Raw genomic sequence first — 21,885 nt, 5'->3', positions numbered from 1 at the left:
TCTGATTATTTGCTGTTATAAATGATTCTGTACTCTATGATTATTTACTTAGAGTAAAATCTGAGATGTAGAATTACTCACCATTCAAAAGACTTTTACTGTCTAGTGCCAAATTGTCCAAAGATACTGTGCCCGAATGTACTTTAGTCAGCCATGTACCGGAAGTTTCTATGTGTTACTGTTCTCTGCATGATTGGGCATTATTTTAAAAAACCTTCGGTGAGTGGGGTAATGTATCTCTTTGTTTGAATTTGCATTTATTTGTTAGAAGATTGTCATTTAATAAGACTTTTGAGGGTGGGAATTGGCGTCAGATTCTGGCCAAGCTCAACCTTCTAACCTCCAGGTTTACTTAACCCACTCATCCCTCAGACATTGCAGTTTTGGTTCTTATTTTTAATGCTGCAAAAACCTGTCCAACAATGCCAGCACTGTTCTCAGATCATACCTTCAGGCACTATGCCTACCTCCGAGACAGTCTTTCTCATCTTGTTCCTGCCTTAAGGGTATGTTGAAAACAATTTTTTGTTGTTGTTGTTGTTGTTGTTGTTGTTGTTGTTTTAATTCTTATGTTGATCCCCATACATTACATCATTAGTTTTAGATGAAGTGTTCCATGATTCATTGTTTGTGCACAACACCCAGTGCTCCATGCAGAATGTGCCCTCCTCAATACCCACCACCAGGCTAACCCATCCTCCCACCCCCCTCCCCTCTAGAACCCTCAGTTTGTTTTTCAGAGTCTGTCGTCTCTCATGGTTCGTCTACCCCTCCGATTTCCCCCGCTTCATTCTTCCCCTCCCTGAAAACAATTTTTGTCATTTTTTTTGGTGTTTTGATTTTGGGTTCTTTGTGGTTGTTAAATAGCAGAAAGCACACTATATTTTCTCTGAAAACACATTCATTCATTCTCTTTCTCTCTTGGGCTCTCTCCCACTGTTTTGTACTTTTGGTTCTGTATCCATTACTTTTTAAGAAGATTCATATTCTAAATGTCCCTGAGTTATTGATTATGTTACATTAGGCAAGAAAAAGGAATCTGGAACAATATGTTCTAGACCAAGGATTAGATTGTGCAATATTTTAACAATTACATAAAGCCAAAATTCTCAACAAGTTTATTTTTTAATAATAAAAACTTTGTTACTTTTAAAACCTTAAAGATACAGAAAGAAAAACTTTAATGAACTGCGAGAATAATGGCAAACACTGAAAGCTAACTGTGTGCAGGCACTTTTCTAAGCTCTTCATTTGTGTTAACTCATCCCTGTTTAGGTGACTCTCAATGACTTTATATAACATAATATATGTGCATGATTAGAAAATCTAAACTGTCTGTAAGCTACAAAATTAAAAGTGCAATCCTCTTTGCTCTCATCCCTTTCTTGAAAGGTAACCACTTTTAGCAATAAGAACAAGAATTATAATTAACATCCTATAAAATGTTTTTATAGCATGCTATGTAAATTTAGGAATAAACCATCATTTCCCTATAAAGTGAAAGATCAAATAAAGTTTAAAAATAAATGTGATAACAGATTGATTTTTAGTCCCATTTCTGTGGTTAGCTCATTTACTTCAGTTAGCAATAGAGCATAATATTATTTCATTCTCTTTTCTTTTTCTCCTTGCAGCTTGTGGTTATATTGTGTAGACCATATCTATTCTCTCTCTCTCTCTCTTTCCCTTTCTCCCACTGAAGCTGGGGAACAAGAGGAAGGTTATTTACAGAATCACTTCACCTGTTTTTCCCTTTCCTGTGTGTTTGACTCACATTTTTTGTTTCCTGGTTTCTTCGTGTTACCAGAAGCCGAGCCACAGAAGTTGATGGTGCTGTAACCCTACTATGTTTGCTTAGTTACCAGGGAGAAAACTAGTGTCATCGGCTGTTTCCCCCAGTATCGCACCTCATGAGGACCCTTCCCATCAGTTCCTGCAGCAGAGCCTTGAAAGAGTGTACAGTCTTCAGCACCTGGACCCTCAGGGAACCCAGGAGCTGCTGGAGCTCACCATCAGGTAAGGTGACCGTCCGTTTGCTTTGACAGAGTTATTGATACTTGTTATGCTCAGCTGAGCTGTTTTGATGTGTAGTTTGGCTACAGGCTAGTTTTTCTGAGTCTGTTGGCCTGCACTCACACAGTTTTATGACCTGTTTATATTTGCATTAGATTGGAGTTTGAGCATATTACAAAGAAAAGCTCTTTGTGTTCATGACCGCTTTGATGATGAGTGCAAAACTGAAGAGTTACAAAGAAGCTATTTTTACTTTTTCTTTCCTTGTGTATAATTAGGATGGGTGATAGAAAATGTAAAGGAACAGTGGCTTATCTAGGAGGAAAGGTTAATTCTTTCTTGCAGGGAGGGCAGAGCTAAGATGGTTATCAGGGCCCTATGCCCATTCTTTCTCCATCTTCTGCATCAAGTGGTTTCTGCCTAAATATCCAAACTCTAACTATCCCCTCTGTTTTCCAGGCTGCAGGAAAAAGGCAAGAGCAGGAGAAGGGCATCATTTCTACCCTCACCCCCTTTTATTTTTATTAATTTTATTTTATTATGGTATGTTAGCCACTATACAGTATATCATTAGTTTTTGATGTGGTGATCCACGATTCATTGTTTTCATATAAACCCAGTGCTCCATGCAGTACGTGCCCTCCTTAATACCCATCACCGGCCTAACCCATCCCCCCACCCCTCCCCCACCAAAACCCTCAGTTTGTTTCTCAGAGTCCATAATCTCTCATGATTCATCTCTCCCTCTGATTTCCCCCCCTTCATTTTTCCCTTCTTTCTCCTAATGTCCTCCATGCTATTCCTTATGTTCCACAAATAAGTGAAACCATATAATTGACTTTCTCTGCTTGACTTATTTCACTTAGCATAATCTCCTTCAGTCCCATCCATGTTGATTTAAAAGTTAGGTATTCATCCTTTCTGATGGCTGAGTAATATTCCATTGTATATATGGACCACATCTTCTTTATCCATTCATCTGTTGAAGGGCATCTTGGCTCTTTCCACAGTTTGACTATTGTGGACATTGCTGCTATGAACATTGGGGACTCACCCCCTTTTAAAGACACTTCCCCAAAGTTGCATGTTTTAATTTTCCTTGCATCCCATTGACTAGAATTTAAGTCAGATGGCCATATCTAGCTGTTAGGAGGTAGGAATGCAGTCTTCATTCTGGGTGACCAGTGCTTATTTAATATTTGGTGGCTCTGATAGGAAGAAGGGGGTGGATATTGGGGAACAACCAGCAGACTCTTCCAGACCTTATTAGGATGTCCTGAATGATATGAAATGAATTGAAATCCATTTGCCTTTAACAAAAGCAATATCTGTCTGCTTTTGTGAATAAGGTTTGTGGCAGAGTTGAGTAGCACCATGGACACTGTATGGCTGCAAAGCCTAAAATACTTACTATCTGACCCTTTACAGAAAAAGTTTGCTGACCCTGAAGTGATGCCTCAATCACATTTTTTTCTTCCGCTACCTTAACAAAGCAATTAGTTTTAGAGGCCAGTGTCTGAAGTTGTTGGCCCCAAGCCCAGGAACATAAGCTCCACTTTCTGACTCATCCCCACCTAAGTAAACATTTAGGTTTTGTTCTTGACAGTTGTTATCCTGTTGGCACTAAAGCAAGTACAAAATGCATAAAAGCAAGCCAGTTTGATTCAGCCGCAACGCTGGCTCATAGTGGGTGCTCAGTAAACACCTGTTGGTCTGACTTGCCTGCGTGCTCTGAGGATAGTCCTGCTGGGCTTCAGGCTGGTGAGACCACTGGTTCTAGTGCTGTAGTCAGTTCTGGGTACTGTTTCTAACTTGAGTGCATTCTGACGAGGGTGGCCAGGGTGGTGAAAGAGCCAGAAAGGAAAGCAGATGGTGGAGTAGTTATTGATGACCTACTCTGTTTTACAAACATTATTGCAGTTAGAAGTTGTTACCATTTCACAGAGAAGAAGTGACAATTTGGGGAGGTGAAGCAATTTGCTAAAAAGTGGCAAAATCAGGCTTTGAATCTGGTTTTGTTTGACTCTAAATTTGAGGCTTTGTGACATGTTGCAGTGAAGGCGATTCCTGTTAGATCAGGTGACCCCTGGGGTTCTGCATGTGGAAAAGTGAAATATTAGAATTTCATTTAGAAGTTTCTCTGATTAGGACTCTGATCACTTGTTGGTACTAGTTTAAAACAAACTTCACCGTCATACGCGAGCCATCCCCTTTGTTGTAATCCTAGCAGTTATTTAATCTAATGGGATCTCACCTATAGAAAAGTGTGCTTCAGTTAGGGCTCCGGGAGATGATTTGTTTGTTTGTTTCTAGAATTTGACATAACTCTTTGTCTTCACCATTGTACCTTGGGTACCATATAGGAGCTCATTAAATATTTGTTGAAAACTGTCGTTGTGATGGCTTAACCAGGAATGAAGACTTTTAAGATTTTTTATAGATGGCATTTTCTTCTGGCCATATCACACCTCCAGATGTATGTAGATTTGATGTTTGTAAGGCTCTGCTGTCCTCGATCATAATAAGAGCTGCTGTCTGTTCAGAGTGCTTATACGTACCCACTCTTCTAAGTGCTTTATGAATTGAATTTGGAAACAATCTTATGAAAAGTACCCCATTTTTAAAATGAGTCAGGGAGCTGGGGGTCATTCATTTGTTATATGGTTTTTGAGAATCCATCATATGCTAGGCAGAAGGGGCACGGTAGTAAACAAAATAGTTTTGCTGCGAGGGATCTTACAACCTGGTTGGGGAAGTAGCTAATAAGTAAACAAGAAATGTAATACTGTGCTTTCCATGCTGCAGTATGGGAAGTTCAGGGTTCTCTAGGAAAACAGAAAGGGGGCACCTTAGCCCCTCCTTAGATGGCTAAGCAGTTACCAGAAGAATGAATAGAAGTTCATCAAGTGAAGAAGGGAGAAGACTGTTCAGGACGAAGAATAGCAAGGTCCTGGACTAGAACATAGGTCTAACTAGCCCTTCCATCTGGTCACACTAATCTGTTTCTGGGTAACAGTTTGTATGACACAAAGCGTCTAGTATAATGAGATTTAAAATCCAAAGGAATTGGTTCAAGCCTTAGTTTTATCATTTCCTAGGTACATGATCTTGGGCCTCAACTCCCTCATCTGTAATTTGAGGGTACTATGAAGCTGGTCATAGGGCATATCATGACATGTGGAAAGTATTTTGAGAATAACAGTTACATAGATAATAGTCATTTATGAAATTTTTGTTTTAAACTTAAATTGTGAAAAAAAATTAAAAGTAATAAAATTTAAATTGTGGCTCATTTGACACAGTAGACATGCTCTTAATATTTTGTAAGTAAACCTCTCCAAACTTTATAAATGCTTATTGCCATCATGTGGACGAAGGATTGCTGAAGTGTGTGTTCCTGGGAGGGGCACTTTTGCCCTCCCAAATCGCATTTGTAGAAATGTGGCTTAATATGCATCTGGTTTTAAATCAGTTTTGGTGTCATCTGTATTTGATGTAGTTCATAAATAAATGAAAAGAGTTTTAATATCAAATAAATAAATGAAATATAATATGATGGTTTTTTGGTTTTTGTTTTTTTTTTTAACTTTTGGAGTTCAGCCAGACCTGAGTTCAAGGCCTATTTTTGCCACTTATTAATCCTGTGACCTTGGGCAAACCACTTAAACTCTGATCTGCCCTTTCATTCTCAGTGAAATAGAATTAATTGCAATTCACATTGTCAGGATTAAGTGGGCTCAAGTAAGGAAACACCTAGCACACCTAGTATAGTGCACACAGAAGGTGATCTTTGTACCTTTCTCATTAAAGAGTTCATAGTTTCTGGAGGGATGTTTAAACTTAGGCTTCCTGAGGATTGTGGGCATAAAGAGGTACAGAGAGGAAACAGTAGGATAACAGCATTTTGTCCAGGACTAGGAAGTTTCTTTTTTTGCTCATACGGTAGTTCGGATTTCCCATGACTGGTTGGCTTACATCTTGTTCTGTGCAGTTGAGAACAATTGCTTCAGTGCAGGGGCTGTAGAATAGATTACTATCTGGTGGCTGCCAGCTAATGTATAGTCAGCTGGTCAGTGTTGTCTGTCATTGAAACAGAAGGCAGAATCTTCCTGGAGAGGAAACGGTTCAGAAATAGAGTGATTCAGGCTATCTTTGCAAGGGAGACATCAGAGATGTGAAAGAGAGAGACCAGCTGGCTACCTGTGCAGTGTTTCACAGGTGTGGTTCGCTAGGACATGGTCTTGCCTTTCATTGTGCTGGATTCCAACACATGAGTAGGCTTTTCAGGAACCTTTCAAGCCACCAGAACTCACAAGAGATGATATATAAGCTGCAGTCCCCAATTTCTTCAGTCACTTTGGGAATAATTCATTTTGTGTCCCTTCATCTCCTTCCTGACACCAAGGTCTGTAGGACGCAGCGTTAGCTATTAGAAAGTTGCGTGAGATTAGAAGGAGGAGCTTAGTCAAATGGACAGTTTTGTATACAAAACTATTGTGAAAACTTTATATGTTATGCTATTTTGAAACTTTTTATGTTATGCCAACCCTGCAGCTCCGCTTCCCTTGCGACCCAAATCATCAGATTTTCCACAGCTATCATTTCCATATGAAAATTTGATGTTGCATTAAAAAACAAGATAGCTTTCCACAAATGCTTTCTGAGATGGATTATTAGGTCACACACACACACACACACACACACACACCTCCCCAAAAAAGAAGAAAGAAAAACAACGGGGTTTTTTTGTAGATGTGTCGTGTATCCCCAGAAGAAAGAAAGAAAAGAAACTGGTAATGGTGGTTGCTTCTGGGAAGGGTGTACTGGTTAGTGGCACCCTGGGATAGGAAAGTAAACTAATTTAGTTGCATATCCTGTAGTATCTTTTGAATTCTATTACCTTCTTGGTTTAATTCTGTAGCTAGGTATATATTATCTATTCAAAAAATTAAAAATTTTAAATCAGTAATTCCAGCCCCCACACAACTATTTGATCTGTGTGTGCCACTTTCTATTTTCTTGCCTTCAGGCAGCTGGGTTTTATGTTTTTGCAATCACTTGGTCTATACCAGTATCCAGCTAGGATGCTTTTGGCTTCAGGTATCCGGGAAACCTCATCTCAGACTAGCTTACAATGGCTTTTTATTTTCTCATATGAATAGAAGTCTGAGGCAGTTCTAAGTATGGTATGGTCAGGTAGTTCATTTATATGATTAAAGACCCAATTCACTGTCTCTTTGGATTTGTCTTGTCCTCAGCATTTGCTTTTCCCAAGGCTTTTTTCTTTTAGAGTTCTAGTACGGCTGCCAGTGGCAATTAGGACCGTAAGTGCTCTTGTTCAGTCTAGGGTGTGATAGAGATGGAGACAGACCACTATCAGACCTGCTCCAAGCATGGAATATAAGTCCTTGAATTAGGCCCGAGAAGGCCAACTTATTAGGTCACATAACCAAGGAGATGACATATACTAATTGGCTTAGTTCAGTCAGACTCTACCTGGGAATGGGTTTAAGTATACCTTCCCTTGAACAAAATCAGGGTTCAGTTAGTGAGGAAGACATAAAGAATGGCTAACTGGGTAGGGAGCCGACAAAGCCTACTACAGTATCCTAAAAAAAGTTTTTTCCTGATGATACAAAAGATACTCATCTGTTATGTTAAAACACTTGGAAAATAAAGCACAGTTCGGAGAAGGCACTAAAAAAGCACCCTCATACCTCTATCCAGAAAACTACTTTGCTGTATGTTTCTCCTACACATGTTTTTCTGTAGTTAAGGTCATATACCTTATTACCGTTTCATATTTTCATCTGTAGAATATTCCACTGTATTTGTGGAATATTGTGGAGCATAAAGCATTTCATTTCTGTTGGATATTTCTTTTAGAATTACTTCTCAGCATAAAGCTACTGATCAAAATATTTGACCATATGTATGACTTTTAGAACAGTACAGTTTTATTTACTTAATTTTATCAGCTTAACTGCTATCAAAGCATGAGTGAACCAGTTTCATTATAACCACTCCAGCATTGGGTGCTGTCATGTAAAAATTTATGACCAATTTACTAGTTATAAAATGGTAAAATGCTTTTTTTAAAAGATGTTATTTATTTATTTGAGATAGAGAGCACAAGCAGGGGGAGGGACATGGGGCTCGATCCCAAGACCCTGGGATCATGACCTGAGCCATGCAGATGCCCCTAAAATAGTAAAATGCTTTTGACATGATCTTTATATGGCTGTTATTATCCCTAACCATTGTTGGCCTTGGGGTTTTCTTTACTGCAGGGATCTGCAAAGACTTGGAGAACTTCAGTCTGAACTAGCAGGAGTCGCTGACTTCTCTGCTACCTATCTTCGGTGTCAACTTCTTCTCATCAAGGTTGGTTTGGATCTGTTATGTTTGTGATTGTGATTATTATGTGCATAAAGTGCATATGAAAGCACTTTAATGGACTCAGCAGTTCTTGAGGCCAGAAGTGGAAAAATGTAGTCTTATACAGCCGCTTAGCAGTGAAGAAATTATGTACTCTGCAGTGTAATTATATTAGTCTCTAATTAGAGAATTGTTAACTCATGTGGGAATTTTAATTTTTTTAATTTGGGAGAATTCTTTTATCCTTGTATAATTAGAGCAGATTGGATAATCATTTTCATTAGAATCTTAAGGATTTTTCTTTTTTTTTTTATAATTTGATTAGCATATAAAACTTTTATATTATTTTCTTAAAATGCCAATTTCACTTTGCCCAAGTCTTACAAGGCAAAGGTTGATTTCACTGCTCTTAAAATGGCCACCGTGCTGACATTTTGTATTAGGTAGTTAGGTTGTATATATACACACATAAAATTGGTAGCCAAGAAGCTGTTTTAGTTTGCTGAGTTGAAAACGTGTTAAATTAGTTCAGTAGCTTTCAGCTTCTGCAGCAGAGTTCTGCTCTAAATTTAGGCTTAGGTTTTGGAGAGCCCCTTCTCACTTGATAAGTCTTTATCCTGGCTTTAGTTTAAAGTGTTGTAAGTGAGTATGATATTTGACCAAAGTCAGAGTAAATGGAGTCATTAGAAATTATTTCTCATTGTAAGGTGTGTAAGCTTAGGGCTTTGCAGGTATGTGTATATACATGGAAGTGGGTGTGTACACGAAATGGGTTGGGATTTAAACAGCTCTTGTTGGCTAGATAGATTTTTTTCAAATGTATACACCTGTGTAACCAACACCACAGTCAAGATACAGAACATTTTCATTATCCCAAAAAGCTCCTCCGTGCCCCTTTGCAGAGTTGTTTGGCCTTTCCAAGCTTCTATGAAACAGGGCTGATAATAATTCTAAGTAGGTAAGGGTTGGTAACAAGCAAGGTATGTGAGAGCCCTTCGCCTAGTGTCTGATACATAGTGCGTGCCACGTCAGTGTTGGTCTTTCTGAATTTCTCTTTCTTTTTCTTTCGTTCTTTCTTTCAGATTTTATTTATTTATTTGATAGGGGGGCGGGGCACAAGCAGGGGGAGAGCAGGAGGGAGAAGGAGAAGCAGGCTCCCTGCTGATCAGGGAGCCCGATGTGGAGTTCCATCCCAGGACCCTGGGATCATGACCTGAGCCGAAGGCAGATGCTTAACCCACTGAGCCACCCAGGTGCCCCCAGTGTAATGTTATGTACAAAAAAAAGCATACACAATTCTGCTTTTAGACTACAACTATATAAAAAGCATATCTATGAGAAATGGTTGGAAGTGAGTTTTCAAAAACAATAACTCTGTTAAGGGTAGCATGATCTGTGTGCTTTAAAAATTTCTATATTTATAGTTTAGACCTGCTACTGTCCAGCTGGATAGTCACTCAGGCATATGTGACTATTGAGTACTTGAAATGTTAGTTCACATTGAGATGTGCTATAAATGCAAAATACACACCGATTTCTGGGACTTAGTATGAAAAAACAATGTTAACTATTAACTTTTAGAATACTGATTTTATAGTGAAATTATATCTTAAATATACTGGGTTAAGTAAACTATATTGTCAAAATTAATTTCACCTGTTTCTTTTTACTTTTAAAAAGATGTCTATTAGATTTGTAAAATTATATATGTGGTGTGTGTTACATTTCTATTAGACATTGTTAGTCTATGTTTTCTGTAAAACCATTAGGTTATGTCTATAATTAAGAAGGACTGAAAATAAGGGACTATGGCAGAGGTTTAGAGAGAAATGAGAGATGGGGCCATATGGCTGAGAGGAGAGATGGGAGGTAAAATTGTGGCTTCTCGTGATACTTTTGAACATAGAGATTGAGGGAGAGGGAGGAATCTAGGAAAGCTTCTTGATTTCTAGTGTAGGTATGTCAGTAAGGCGATGGGGTTCTTCAAAGGATAGTGAACAGAATAAAAGAACCACAGTCAAGGAGGAAGGGTCTAGGCGGCCAGAGTAGTCTAGTGGCTCTGGGAACAAGAAGGGCCGAGAGCGGTGGAGGCTGGCTTGCTTGCACATTATAGTGAGACCTGCGTGGCTTCTGCCCTCTGCTTGCAAGCACTGGTCTGATCTGGATATAAGGCCTTTGGACCAGGAATTGGATTGAGTGGGGAGGAGTTCAAGCCTTTGGTTTCTTCTTTCTCTGTAATAGGCAGGGCTTACTAGCTTAAAAGAGTAAGATTGAGAGGAAGTCCTGATCCAGGAGATTTCCAAAGCAAAACAAACACAGAAGCTTCAAATGATATGCCAGTCTTGGTGACCTCTGTGTTCTGTTCTCTCCTGATTTGTCTGTGTAGGCCTTGCAAGAAAAGCTATGGAATGTGGCTGCCCCTTTGTATTTGAAGCAGAGTGATTTGGCCTCTGCAGCAGCAAAACAGGTAAGCATATTGGGACCTTCTTCTCAGATGGATCTCTGTCCAGGAATTGTCTTGTCTAAGTTGGAGCCAGAGGCTTCCAGATGGCTCCACGCCTCTGCTGTGCCCTCCTCAGTACCATCCAGTGACAGATGTTAGTTATATGAGAAGCAGCATAATTAGGGAACACAGCACTGGCTTTGGAGTCAGAGGACCTGGGTTCTACTCCTGGGTCGGCCTCTAATTTGTTGGGTGATATTAAGGTTGCTTAACCTCCCTGGATTTTTCCTTCTCTGTAAAATATGGCAATTTAACTGGATGATTTCTTTCTTTTTTTTTTTTTTTTAAAGATTTTATTTATTTATTTGAGAGAGAGAGAATGAGAGAGCACATGAGAGGGGGGAGGGTCAGAGGGAGAAGCAGGCTCCCCGCTGAGCAGGGAGCCCGATGCGGGACTCGATCCCGGGACTCCAGGATCATGACCTGAGCTGAAGGCAGTCGCTTAACCAACTGAGCCACCCAGGCGCCCTTAACTGGATGATTTCTAAGATGCTTTAGTGTTGTAAAATATTACAGTTTGTATTTCAGATATATTACAATCCAGTAAATACTGTCTTGAATCTTTCATCTGAAAATGTAGCTGAACTCATTTTGAAGTTGTGTATATTTTTAGCCTGTACCATCTTTTGAATGTTGAAAGGTCCTTATGTGCTCCTCAGTTCATTAAGTAGCATTTAATTATATTTGCCTTGAGTTTCTTTCTAGCTTTGAGCAGTTACCCTTCATTCTTAGGTATTGGGATTTGGTGAACTCTTCTGGTCCTGTCTTCCAGATAGTGGGTCTATATATGACCCAGTGATTATGACCCAGTAGCAAGCTAATGATTGTTATGTTACAGTTCACTAAATGATTTCAAGTCTGTTTTAATTAACACTCACAGTAATCCCATTAGGTAAGAATAAACATTAAGTCCATTTTATAGATGAAGTAGTTGAGGCTCAGCAAAGTTAAATTTATAGAGCTATAGGTAGTAGAGTTAGGGAATTGAGCCCAGATCCTCTGGTACCCACTGTGTTTTCTTCCCACTACTCTGCTTGATCTCTCCTCTGATCTAGACTTCCTCTCAGACCTGCTGTGTGGCTTTTTGTAGGGGAGTAGAACCTAATGACTAGACCCCCAGAATGGGAGGGATGGGACCAGGGAGCAGTAGTCTGGAGGAAAAAGGGGAAAGGAATTACCATTGCTGGGTGCCAGATACTGTGCTAAGTGCTTTCCATGCTCCATTTTATCCTTTAAGTTTTATGACTTCGGGGCTACTTCTTCCCTATTTACAGATAGGGAAACTGAGGCACTATGTAATTAGGTAACTTGTCTTTCTGGCAGTTGTGGGAGAGCCTGGAGTCCTTTCTCTGACCCCAAAGCCCTCAAAGGAAGGGAAGCACAGAATGGGAAAAGAAGCATCATTTGGATGGGAGTAGCTGATTTGGATAGAATAGAGCAAGAGCTTGATGCACTGGGCTTGAGCTGAGGTCATAGATATTGTTTTCTGCACTTCTTCTCCTCTCCAAATTCCCATCAACAGACTGGGCCCATGGAACAGTCTGTCTGGATGATTAACACATGGCTGATGCTAAATTCTTGAGGACTTTTCCTAGGATTGGGTTTCCGTACAGTGTTTATTCATTTGTTCCCACAGCACAGTAGTTTGGTGTAGGGCAGGAAGCAGTGCTTTAGGATTTTATCAGTGATTGAACTATTCAGATCTTCACATCATCAACTAAGATGACTTTATTACCGGATGAAAGTCTTTTTTTTTTTCTTTTAACTGACAAAACAACTTACTCTCTTTTCATAAGACATACTATATTAATTTCTCTCAACACATACTAATTTCTCTCAAATTATCCTAATTTCTCTCACCATAGGTGCTTAAATAATCTCAGTTCAGGGTTAAAGCACGGGCATTAAAAAAACTCAGGTCAGAATTTCACCTAGAATTCTGTGCTGCCCTCAAGACCATTATGATATTTTCACTGATTGTTAATTACCTTTCCTTATAGATCATGGAAGAGACCTACAAAATGGAGTTCATGTACAGTGGTGTGGAGAATAAACAGGTGGTGATTATACATCACATGAGGCTGCAGGCCAAAGCCTTGCAACTCATAGTAACAGCACGGACCACTCGAGGGTAAGATGTGTGGCTGGCCAAAAGGGGGGCACAGTCCTTTCAAAGACTCTTCCAGATATACTCAGAGATCTCACCAAGTTTAATGGGAAGTGAAAAGATATTTAGGAAAAATTTCCTAAACAGTATAAAAACTCTTCATTTTTTCAGATATGCCAGGTTCTATCTTTGGGTCAGATTGGATCTCTGGAAAGATCCAGTGGCTCTCCACTACCTACAGCACAACATAGGTCAATAGGCAACAAGGATATTCTTTATGGTCCTTGATAAAATTCTTTAAGAATTTAGTGCCAAGAACCGTATTTTCTCTTCTGAAGACACTTGTAAGCTCTCCCAGGCAGTAAAGACAAAAGAAGAGAATGTACTGTGCAGTGAGACTACCTTGTTCAAACCCGGACCTCTCGGGCGCCTGGGTGGCTCAGTTGGTTAAGCGACTGCCTTCAGCTCAGGTCATGATCCTGGAGTCCCGGGATTGAGTCCCGCATCGGGCTCCCGGCTCGGCGGGGAGCCTGCTTCTCCCTCTGACCCTATCCCCTCTCATGCTGTTTCTCTCTCTCTCTCAAATAAATAAATAAATAAAATCTTAAAAAAAAAAAAAAAAAAAAACCCCGGACCTCTCCACTTACTAGTTGTTTGATTATGGATGCTATTTTTTTAGCCTCTCTGTGCCTTGTTTCCTTGTCTGTAAAAAGAGAATGATGACAGCATCTGTCTCATGGGGTTTTCATGAAGAATAAATGGGATGATACATGTAGAAGCACTTAATATGGTACATGGTACATAGAGCTCACTATCAGACTTTCTAGTAGAATTTCCATATTTAATTGATTCTAAAATGCACATTTAAAATTTTAACTTCTCTGAAATTAGGTATTTTGATGGTGTGCCATACTTTGAAAGTGGGTTTTTTTGTTTCTTGGTGTTTCATAAAATAAAGGTGCATCTTAAGAATGATGGTATTGTAGATTTGATATAATGCAATAGCTCGTTCCCAGGTGGAAGATGCAGCTGATGCTCAGTCTAGCGGTTGTGTTGGTCTAAAAGTGGCATACAGAAAGAAATAGGAGTGTTTAAGTACGCGCTGAAAAATACCAGGTCAGAAAGAACATTCTGAATGTTATTTTATTTCTTTACTTATCTTGATAGTGACCTGATAAAATCAGGTGGTGATTTAATCTTAGAGATAGCATCTCATCATTCATTTAACAGATGTTTAATCCCTACTGTTTGCCAGTCACAGCTGAGCAAAGAAAGGTGCTTGTGTTGGAATCTAGTTGTTTTTTTTTTTTTTTTAAGATTTTATTTATTTGCGACAGAGAGAAAGAGAGAGAGAGAGGACACAAGCTGGGAGGGGAGGGTCAGAGGAAGAGGGAGAAGCAGGCTCCCCGCTGAGCAGGGAGCCAGATATGGGGCTTGATCCCAGGACCCTGAGATCATGACCTGAGCTGAAAGCAAACACTTAACCGACTGAGCTACCCAGGCGTCCTTTTTGCATCTATACTTTTTTTGACTTTTTTATTTAAAAAAAAATATATATATATATATATATACATACACATATATATATATCCTTCAGTTTATGTATGATTATTATAAAAAATTTAAATATTGCAGATTAAGTGAAGGTTCCCTGACAATCTACCCCTTCTGAAACAACTGTTAATATACTCTTCCCAAGGCAGATAAATATATATATTATAAATGTGTGTATTAATATAAATGGAATCATAATATACTTTGTGTTCTGCTTCTTTTCATTTCATCCAATGATACTCCATTTTTCCCCATCATTATACAAAGACTAATATATTTGTTCTTTACTTGTGCTGTAGTAGTTTATACTTCCCATTTGTATGCATTCCTGCCTTTTTTTTCTTTCTTTCTTGACTTTTGCTAGATTGGTTGTTTTCTTTGTTTTTTCCAAGGGTTTGAAAGTTCTGACACTGCGTCTAACCTTTTCAAGTGAGAGGCAGAACATAGCGGTTAAGAGGGTTCCTTGTTGCTTAGACTCAGATCTTGACTCCCACCATTTGCAAACTTAGTGACCTTGGACAAGTTACTTAAGACTTCTGTGCCTCAGTTTGTTCCCCCTAAGTTAAATTGGGATAATAATAGTATCTACTTCACCCTCACAGGGTTATTGTAAGGCTTATCAAATTATTAAACATAAAGCTCTTAAAATACTGCCTGACTCATTCAGAGTAAACACTTGATAAATGTTAGCTCACATTAGTTTATGTATAAATAGTATTTTTACTTATATTTTAATAAATGTATTCAACTTATATTTATCAGCATAAAAAGTTAAATAGACATTATGATTACCTCTATCAAGTTCACCTCAAATCAAGATGAAAGTTTTAGTGTGTTTTTGATTGTCTCGTAGCTGTTAAATAATTTGGAATTTAGTTTCAGCTTATTATTATTTTTTTAAAGATTTTATTTAGGGGCACCTGGGTGGCTCAGTTGGTTAAGCAACTGCCTTCGGCTCAGGTCATGATCCTGGAGTCCCGGGATCGAGTCCCACATCGGGCTCCCTGCTCGGCGGGAAGCCTGCTTCTCCCTCTGACCCTCCCCGCTCTCATGTACTCTCTCTCAAATAAATAAATAAATCTTTAAAAAAAAAAAAAAAAAAAGATTTTATTTATTTGACAGAGAGATACAGCAAGAGAGGGAACACAAGCAGGGGGAGTGGGAGAGGGAGAAGCAGGCTTCCCTGCAGAGCAGGGCCCTATGCGGGCCTCAATCCCAGGACCCCGGGATCATGACCTAAGCCGAAGGCAGACGCTTAACAACTCAGCCACCCAGGCACCCATCAGCTTATTATGTTTTTTTAATGTATCTCTTATTTTAGAATCTGTTCTTAAAGTATGCATTAATCTTTATGAGTATTTTTTCAAAATTCCAAATTGCTCACCACTTTTTTTTTTTTTTTGTACTGCAGTTGCTTTTTGACATTCCTTGTTCTACACTTGATCTTAGCCAAAAGGCTGAGAAGCGATTGACATTCCTTGTTCTAATTTACTATTTGATTGGAACACATTCTAGCATTCTAGTAATTGTTTTTCTGAATAAGCATGTAAGAGACCCTGCATGTCTGAAACTGCCTTTCTTTTGCTCTTATACATAATTGGAATTCTTTCAGAATTCTGTCAATATTGCTGTGTTGCTGCTTAGTATTTAGTGTTACATTTAGGATGTCTGATGTCTGTCTGGTTCTCTTTCCTTTGTAGGGAGCGTATTTTTCTTGGTTCAGAGCTGTAAATTTTTTTTTTCTTTTTAGAATTCAGAAATTCTACCAGGATATGTGTAGGTATGTGGGGCTTTTTTTTTTTCTCCAGTGTTCTCACTGACCTTCAGTGGGACTCTGAAGTATAAACTCTGCTTTTGGCTAGGGTATTTTTCTCCTCACTACTACTTCCATCCCCTCCAGTCTGTCATGCTGGATGTTGTGTCTTCTGGATCTGTTTTCCCTGTCTCTCATCTTTTTTCTCATAATTTCAGTTTCTTAGTTTTTCTACTCTGTATTCTGTGTAAATTCCTCAATATGCTCTTTTAAGCTCTACTTCAGTTTTTATCACTTTTCATTGTAGTATTACTTTACTGTTGAGTTGACTTCATTATTACTGTTTATTTCAGAGTGTGCTTTCTTCCGTGTGCCCCTTTAATAAGTTTCTTGCTTTATCAGTGTAGTGTCCTTTCAGATCTCCTCTTTAATCTCAGTGACATTAGTTATTAGAATTTTTAATAAGTTTTCTGTGCTTTCATGCCTTGACTATCTCACTAGGTCTGCTTGGTTTCCTTTATAGCCCTGATTATCTTTTTAACATCTAAAATTTCCCATTGTCTTTGCATACTTATAAACAAAAGTGGACTCTAGGTCAGTGTTTGATTCCCCAGTGGACTTCAGTTTTCCCCTGCTTTCTTTCCTCACACCAAGAAAAAAGTGGGCATTCTTAGTGGTAAAGCCTACTTCACCTAGCATGCAGGTGAGTGAGGCTTCCTGCTCTGTTTTAGGGTTTAGAGAGGGTTCCCCAATCTGTATTTTACTGTCTGGAAGCTCTCCAAGATAACTCTTGATAAGCAGGCCCTACATTGACACTGCTTGGCTGAATTACCTTCCTTTCAGCCCCTGCTTCACTGGAGGTCTCCGGTCCAGCCCTCTCACTCCTGGAGATCTTCCACGAGTGGACCTCACTATCAAATTTCAGTTCCATTTCTGATTGTTTATCAGAGTTAAGAAAGTTTCAAGTGCTACCTGCTTTTTAGGAAAATAATTCAAGTGCATGTTGCTTGTAGAGTAAGTTTCCATTTGTCATTTCTCATTTACTTGTTCATTCAACAGATACATATTTTTTTAAGATTATATTTATTTATTTGACAGAGACACAGCGAGAAAGGGAATACAAGCAGGGGGAGTGGGAGAGGGAGAAGCAGGCTTCCCGCGGAGCAGGGAGCCCAGTGTGGGGCTTGATCCCGGGATCTTGGGATCATGACCTGAGCCGAAGGCAGACGCTTAACGACTGAGCCACCCAGGCGCCCCAACAGATATTTATTTTAATAGCTGCTTGTGTCAGGAAGTATATCATGTATCAAAATGATTAATACAAAATCCCTATTTTCATGGAGCTTACATTTTAGTAGAAAGACTTAACTAGGTTATTAAGAACCTTAACACCAATGGGGCCCCTGGGTGGCTCGGTTAAGCAGCCGACTCTTGGTTTTGGCTCAGGTTATGACCTCATGGGCCATGGGATAGAGCCCTGTGTTGGCTCTGCACTCGGTGGGGAGTCTGCATCAGGATTCTCTTTCTTCCTATGCCCCCCTTGCTTCCCTGTTCGTGCACACGCGCTCTCTCTCAAATAAATAAATCTTTTTTAAAAAAAGAAACTTAACACCATTTTCTTCCATGTTTTTGTATAAGGAAAGAGTATTTGTCTGTTTTTCTTTACTGGCACTGTACTCCTCTAATAAATAATATATTAATGAAAATAAATGGAAAGTTTCATTCAGAAATTACAAGAAATAAAAAGAGCCAATTAGTGAAGAAAGAACATAGTCTGTGTCTGTGGGCAAAGTAGTAACAAAATCTTTTCCCTTTCGTCATGAGAATCTGACCTTCAGTTAACTTTCTAGGTCTATTCCCTAGAAACCTGGTAGCATCAGCTATATTTCTAGGTAACACTGCCATAGTAAAAATGATCACTGAGAAAATTGCACGTAGACCAGAAGGAACTATCAGTGAACTGTGATTGCCTGATGCAGACACCATAGCTTTTGGCTCCATCGAGTGCAGTGATTCTTGTAACTAGGCATATCCCTTGTGGGGACCCTGGAAGGTATCCCTATGGATTTGTTTCAAGAGATGTTAGCCCCTGTGCAGCATGAGGCTTCTAAGCCAGGATAGTCTCCAGACTCACCTGATGTGGGATGTCCTGTCCTTGCCCCCGAGCTGTCCGTCCTGGACAAGATCAGAGCTCCCACACGGCTCTGTGGACTGCTGAGTGGAGGGCTGGGAAAACTCCCGTAGAGGAGTAGCATGAGGCTGCATGAGGCTGCACTGCCCGCAAGCGGTGCTTCTGTCCTATATCCTCGGTCAGTCTGATGCCAGGCGTGGCCTACGATAGCCCTTGACTTTGAGCCTTTGTTGAGCCCAACAGTCACTGCAGTGTCTGAATCAGGCCTTGGGATCCTGGCAGATATTTTCCCCTGGGTCCGTTAGGAGTCTGCTCTTTCTCTTAGAGATAATTTTGATAGTGTACTATACTCATTCTCCTTTCATGTAGACTCAGGTTTCTGGGAATTTGGTCCTCATTCCTCAGGTGGAAGATTACATAAGCAAAATATGTGTATTGTTTGTTTTTCTCTTTTTCTACAGAGTTGACCCCTTATTTGGGATGTGTGAAAAGTTTTTACAGGAAGTGGACTTTTTTCAGAGGTAATTACTTCATCACCTTCTAGCTTGTTAAACCTTGGCTGTGCAGAGAGTAGCACGTATGGGGCAACAAGAGCAGTCACAGGCCAGAACCCTTGGCTTAACCCAGTGCAGCCAACCTGTTTTCTGTGGCACTGTGCCCTAATTGCGTATTTTCTTTAGTGCTATATAAACCTCTTTAAACTCAGCTAAACGTACAGTGGTATAATGAAAACATCAGGAATCATTTGGATTCAGCATTCAGCTGGGCCACTAAAAAGACAAGGACTACATGGTAAAACATAAACTTTTTTGTTGAAAAATTGTAACTTGTTTTCTTTTCTTTCCACCACTGTTCTTAAATTTCCATATTTTTCTATAATCTACAAAAAATTGTGCCATAATTCTATAAGTAACTTTTATTCTGCAGTACGGCTGTTTTCTCAGAATTCTGTATGGAGTAAATTGGTTAAAACAGATGCAGTAGATGAGTGGAAGGCTTGGTGAAGAAGTGGTAGTTGAGTTAGTGACCAGACACGTGGTGTGCTGGCAATGTAATACTAGGAGGAAGGCATTTATAGGATTTTATAGTTTTAACATTTTTTTTTTAAGATTTTATTTATTTATTTGTCAGAGAGAGAGAGCACAAGCAGGGGGAGCGGCAGGCAGAGGGAGAAGTAGGCTCCCAACTGAGCAGGGAGCCCAGTGCGGGGCTCAATCCCAGGACCCTGAGACCATGACCTGACCCGAAGGCCAGTGCTTAACGGACTGAGCCACTCAGGCCCCTAGTCTAACATATGTTAAGTCTGATATTGCATGCGTCCACCCCTCATCTTTGCCCCCATGAACTTCACCAAACCTGAAGTTTATATGACTCTATACTAGTCAGTCTTCATGTGGGTGGGTGATAAGAGCTTCCTGTAGGGCTGAGTTGCAATACCACACTTCACCAATAGGCGCTGCTCTCTAGCAAATGATACACTCTGCTCGGCCCTTTAAGATCCTGGCTTCAAATCTCAACTCAGGGACGCCTGGGTGGCTCAGTCAGTTAAGCGTCTGCCTTCGGCTCAGGTCATGATCCCAGGGTCCTGGGATCGAGCCCCGCATCGGGCTCCCTACTCCGGGGGAAGCCTGCTTCTCCCTCTCCCACTCCCCCTGCTTGTGTTCCCTCTCTCGCTGTGTTTCTCTCTGTCAAATAAATAAATGTTTAAAAAAAAAAAATCTCAACTAAGTTCATGCCTTACTTTTGGTTTTAGGTTCTTTAAGGTGGAAAGTGTTTTTGCACAGTTGGGTTGAGGAGACTTTTGGGAAGGTGATAACTCTGGTATGCCAAAATTCCTCATCTGTTGTTTAGAGCTTAGTCATTTAGAGTTCCTCATCTGTTGTTTAGAGTTGGACTTCATTCAGCCCCTGCATCCCTGCACTGTCACCTCCTCAGTGAAATATTTTTTGACTGTCTCCTTCTACGAGGCAGAATTACTGTGGAATCAGCACGGGGGATGAGTTACTTAACTTTTTAAAGCCTCAGTGCAACATCATTTTCTCTGAATCTCAGTGTTCCTATCAACAAATATAAGCCTCATTAAGATAGGCATTTTCTTCTCTTTTGCTCACTGTTACGTCCCTGGTGTGATAGTACTTGGCACTTGCTAAGTCTTAAAGATGTATTTGTTAAATTACTTAATGAATCTATAATATGAAAATAATTCCAACAATGCACAGGATTGCTGGGAGGACTAAATAAGATCACGTAAAACACAGAGTATGCCTGGCACATACGGGTATTCAGTAAACAAGGCTCTTAGGATGATCGTATCACCAGGGCATAATTATCCGGGTGCCTGGCTTTCTCAGTCGGGAATCGTGAGCTCCTTCAGTTCATCACGTCTCCCTCAGGGTTTGGCATATGTTTGGGGTTCAGCCGGTGTAAATGAATGCCTAGTCAGTTGCCTCTGTTTGTTCCTCCAGGTGTTTTATCACTGATTTGCCCCACCTACAGGACAGCTTTGTGGACAAACTTCTTGACCTTATGCCCCGACTCATGACGTCCAAACCTGTAGAAGTGGTCAAAATTCTACAGACCATGCTGCGACAGAGTACCTTCTTGCACCTTCCCCTTCCAGAGCAGGTCAGGCCAAGTCTGTTCAGACAGTCAGAACTGTTCACCTTGGTGATCTTCTTTGACCAGTTGAGCATCTGGGCGAGGGCCTTTCCCCTGATTGGCTCCCACATGTCCCCCTGCTAATCCGGAGACAGAAGGGTGCATGGATCATATTTTGTTGCCCAGGGATGACCTGGCTTTAGAATCACTGTGTTTTTTTCTTGCTTACAGATCCACAAAGCTTCGGCCACCATCATTGAGCCAGCAGGCGAGTCAGACAACCCTTTGCGGTTTACGTCTGGGTTGGTTGTGGCCCTTGATGTCGATGCAACCCTGGAACACGTGCAGGACCCTCAGAGCACTGTGAAGGTCCAGGTCTGTCAGGGTTTGCCCCCATGGGTCTTCCATACTGACTGTAACTTCAGCAGCCCTGTGATTTCTACCTGAGCGACAGAGAGTGGGGGGAGGAGGGGGAGATGAGTCTTTATGAGAAAGAGTCTGGATGTGAATCCCATCTCTTCTGCTGACTGTGGTTTGGAGCAAGGTACTTTAAACTCTGAAGCTCAGGTTCTACAACTAACAAATAGGAACAACTGACGTTGAAAGGAGACGAAGTATTTTATATATACCAGTATATATAAACTGATACCCAGTAAGGGTTTACTGAATGACAGGGGCCTTTCTAGTTTTGTAACGTGAGGTGAAGACTTGGTATTTTCAGGGCTACAAGCAGACTATAATAAATGAGTCCTTTCCGGGCTCTGGGTGGGGCAGCTTGGTGAACAAAATTTAAGGGTTGAAAAAAGCAAGCGCTAGGGAGTTTTTTTTCCTAAGTTAGATATATTAGG

The 21,885-nt window shown here is 40.2% G+C and overlaps 1 protein-coding gene across 4 annotated transcripts in view; it reads left to right on the top strand.

Annotated features, from left to right (window-relative positions):
- Positions 1–21,885, top strand: part of INTS4 (integrator complex subunit 4) — a 113,405-nt gene that overhangs the window by 80,172 nt on the left and 11,348 nt on the right. For 3 of the 4 annotated variants that reach the window (XM_034995428.1, XM_034995425.1, XM_034995429.1), the window contains 8 exons: positions 373–506; positions 1,859–2,016; positions 8,304–8,397; positions 10,778–10,858; positions 12,895–13,025; positions 18,901–18,960; positions 20,905–21,064; positions 21,269–21,412. In XM_034995428.1, the coding sequence (XP_034851319.1) occupies positions 373–506; positions 1,859–2,016; positions 8,304–8,397; positions 10,778–10,858; positions 12,895–13,025; positions 18,901–18,960; positions 20,905–21,064; positions 21,269–21,412 (962 nt within the window). The remainder of the gene's footprint in view (positions 1–372; positions 507–1,858; positions 2,017–8,303; positions 8,398–10,777; positions 10,859–12,894; positions 13,026–18,900; positions 18,961–20,904; positions 21,065–21,268; positions 21,413–21,885) is intronic. The other variant, XM_034995427.1, reaches the window with a different exon arrangement.

Source organism: Mirounga leonina, unplaced genomic scaffold, assembly GCF_011800145.1.
Source record: "Mirounga leonina isolate KUSES-001 unplaced genomic scaffold, KU_Mleo_1.0 Mir_92, whole genome shotgun sequence".
In the NCBI taxonomy this organism is placed as follows: Eukaryota; Metazoa; Chordata; class Mammalia; order Carnivora; family Phocidae; genus Mirounga; species Mirounga leonina.
This window is presented reverse-complemented; position numbering and strand designations above follow the sequence as displayed.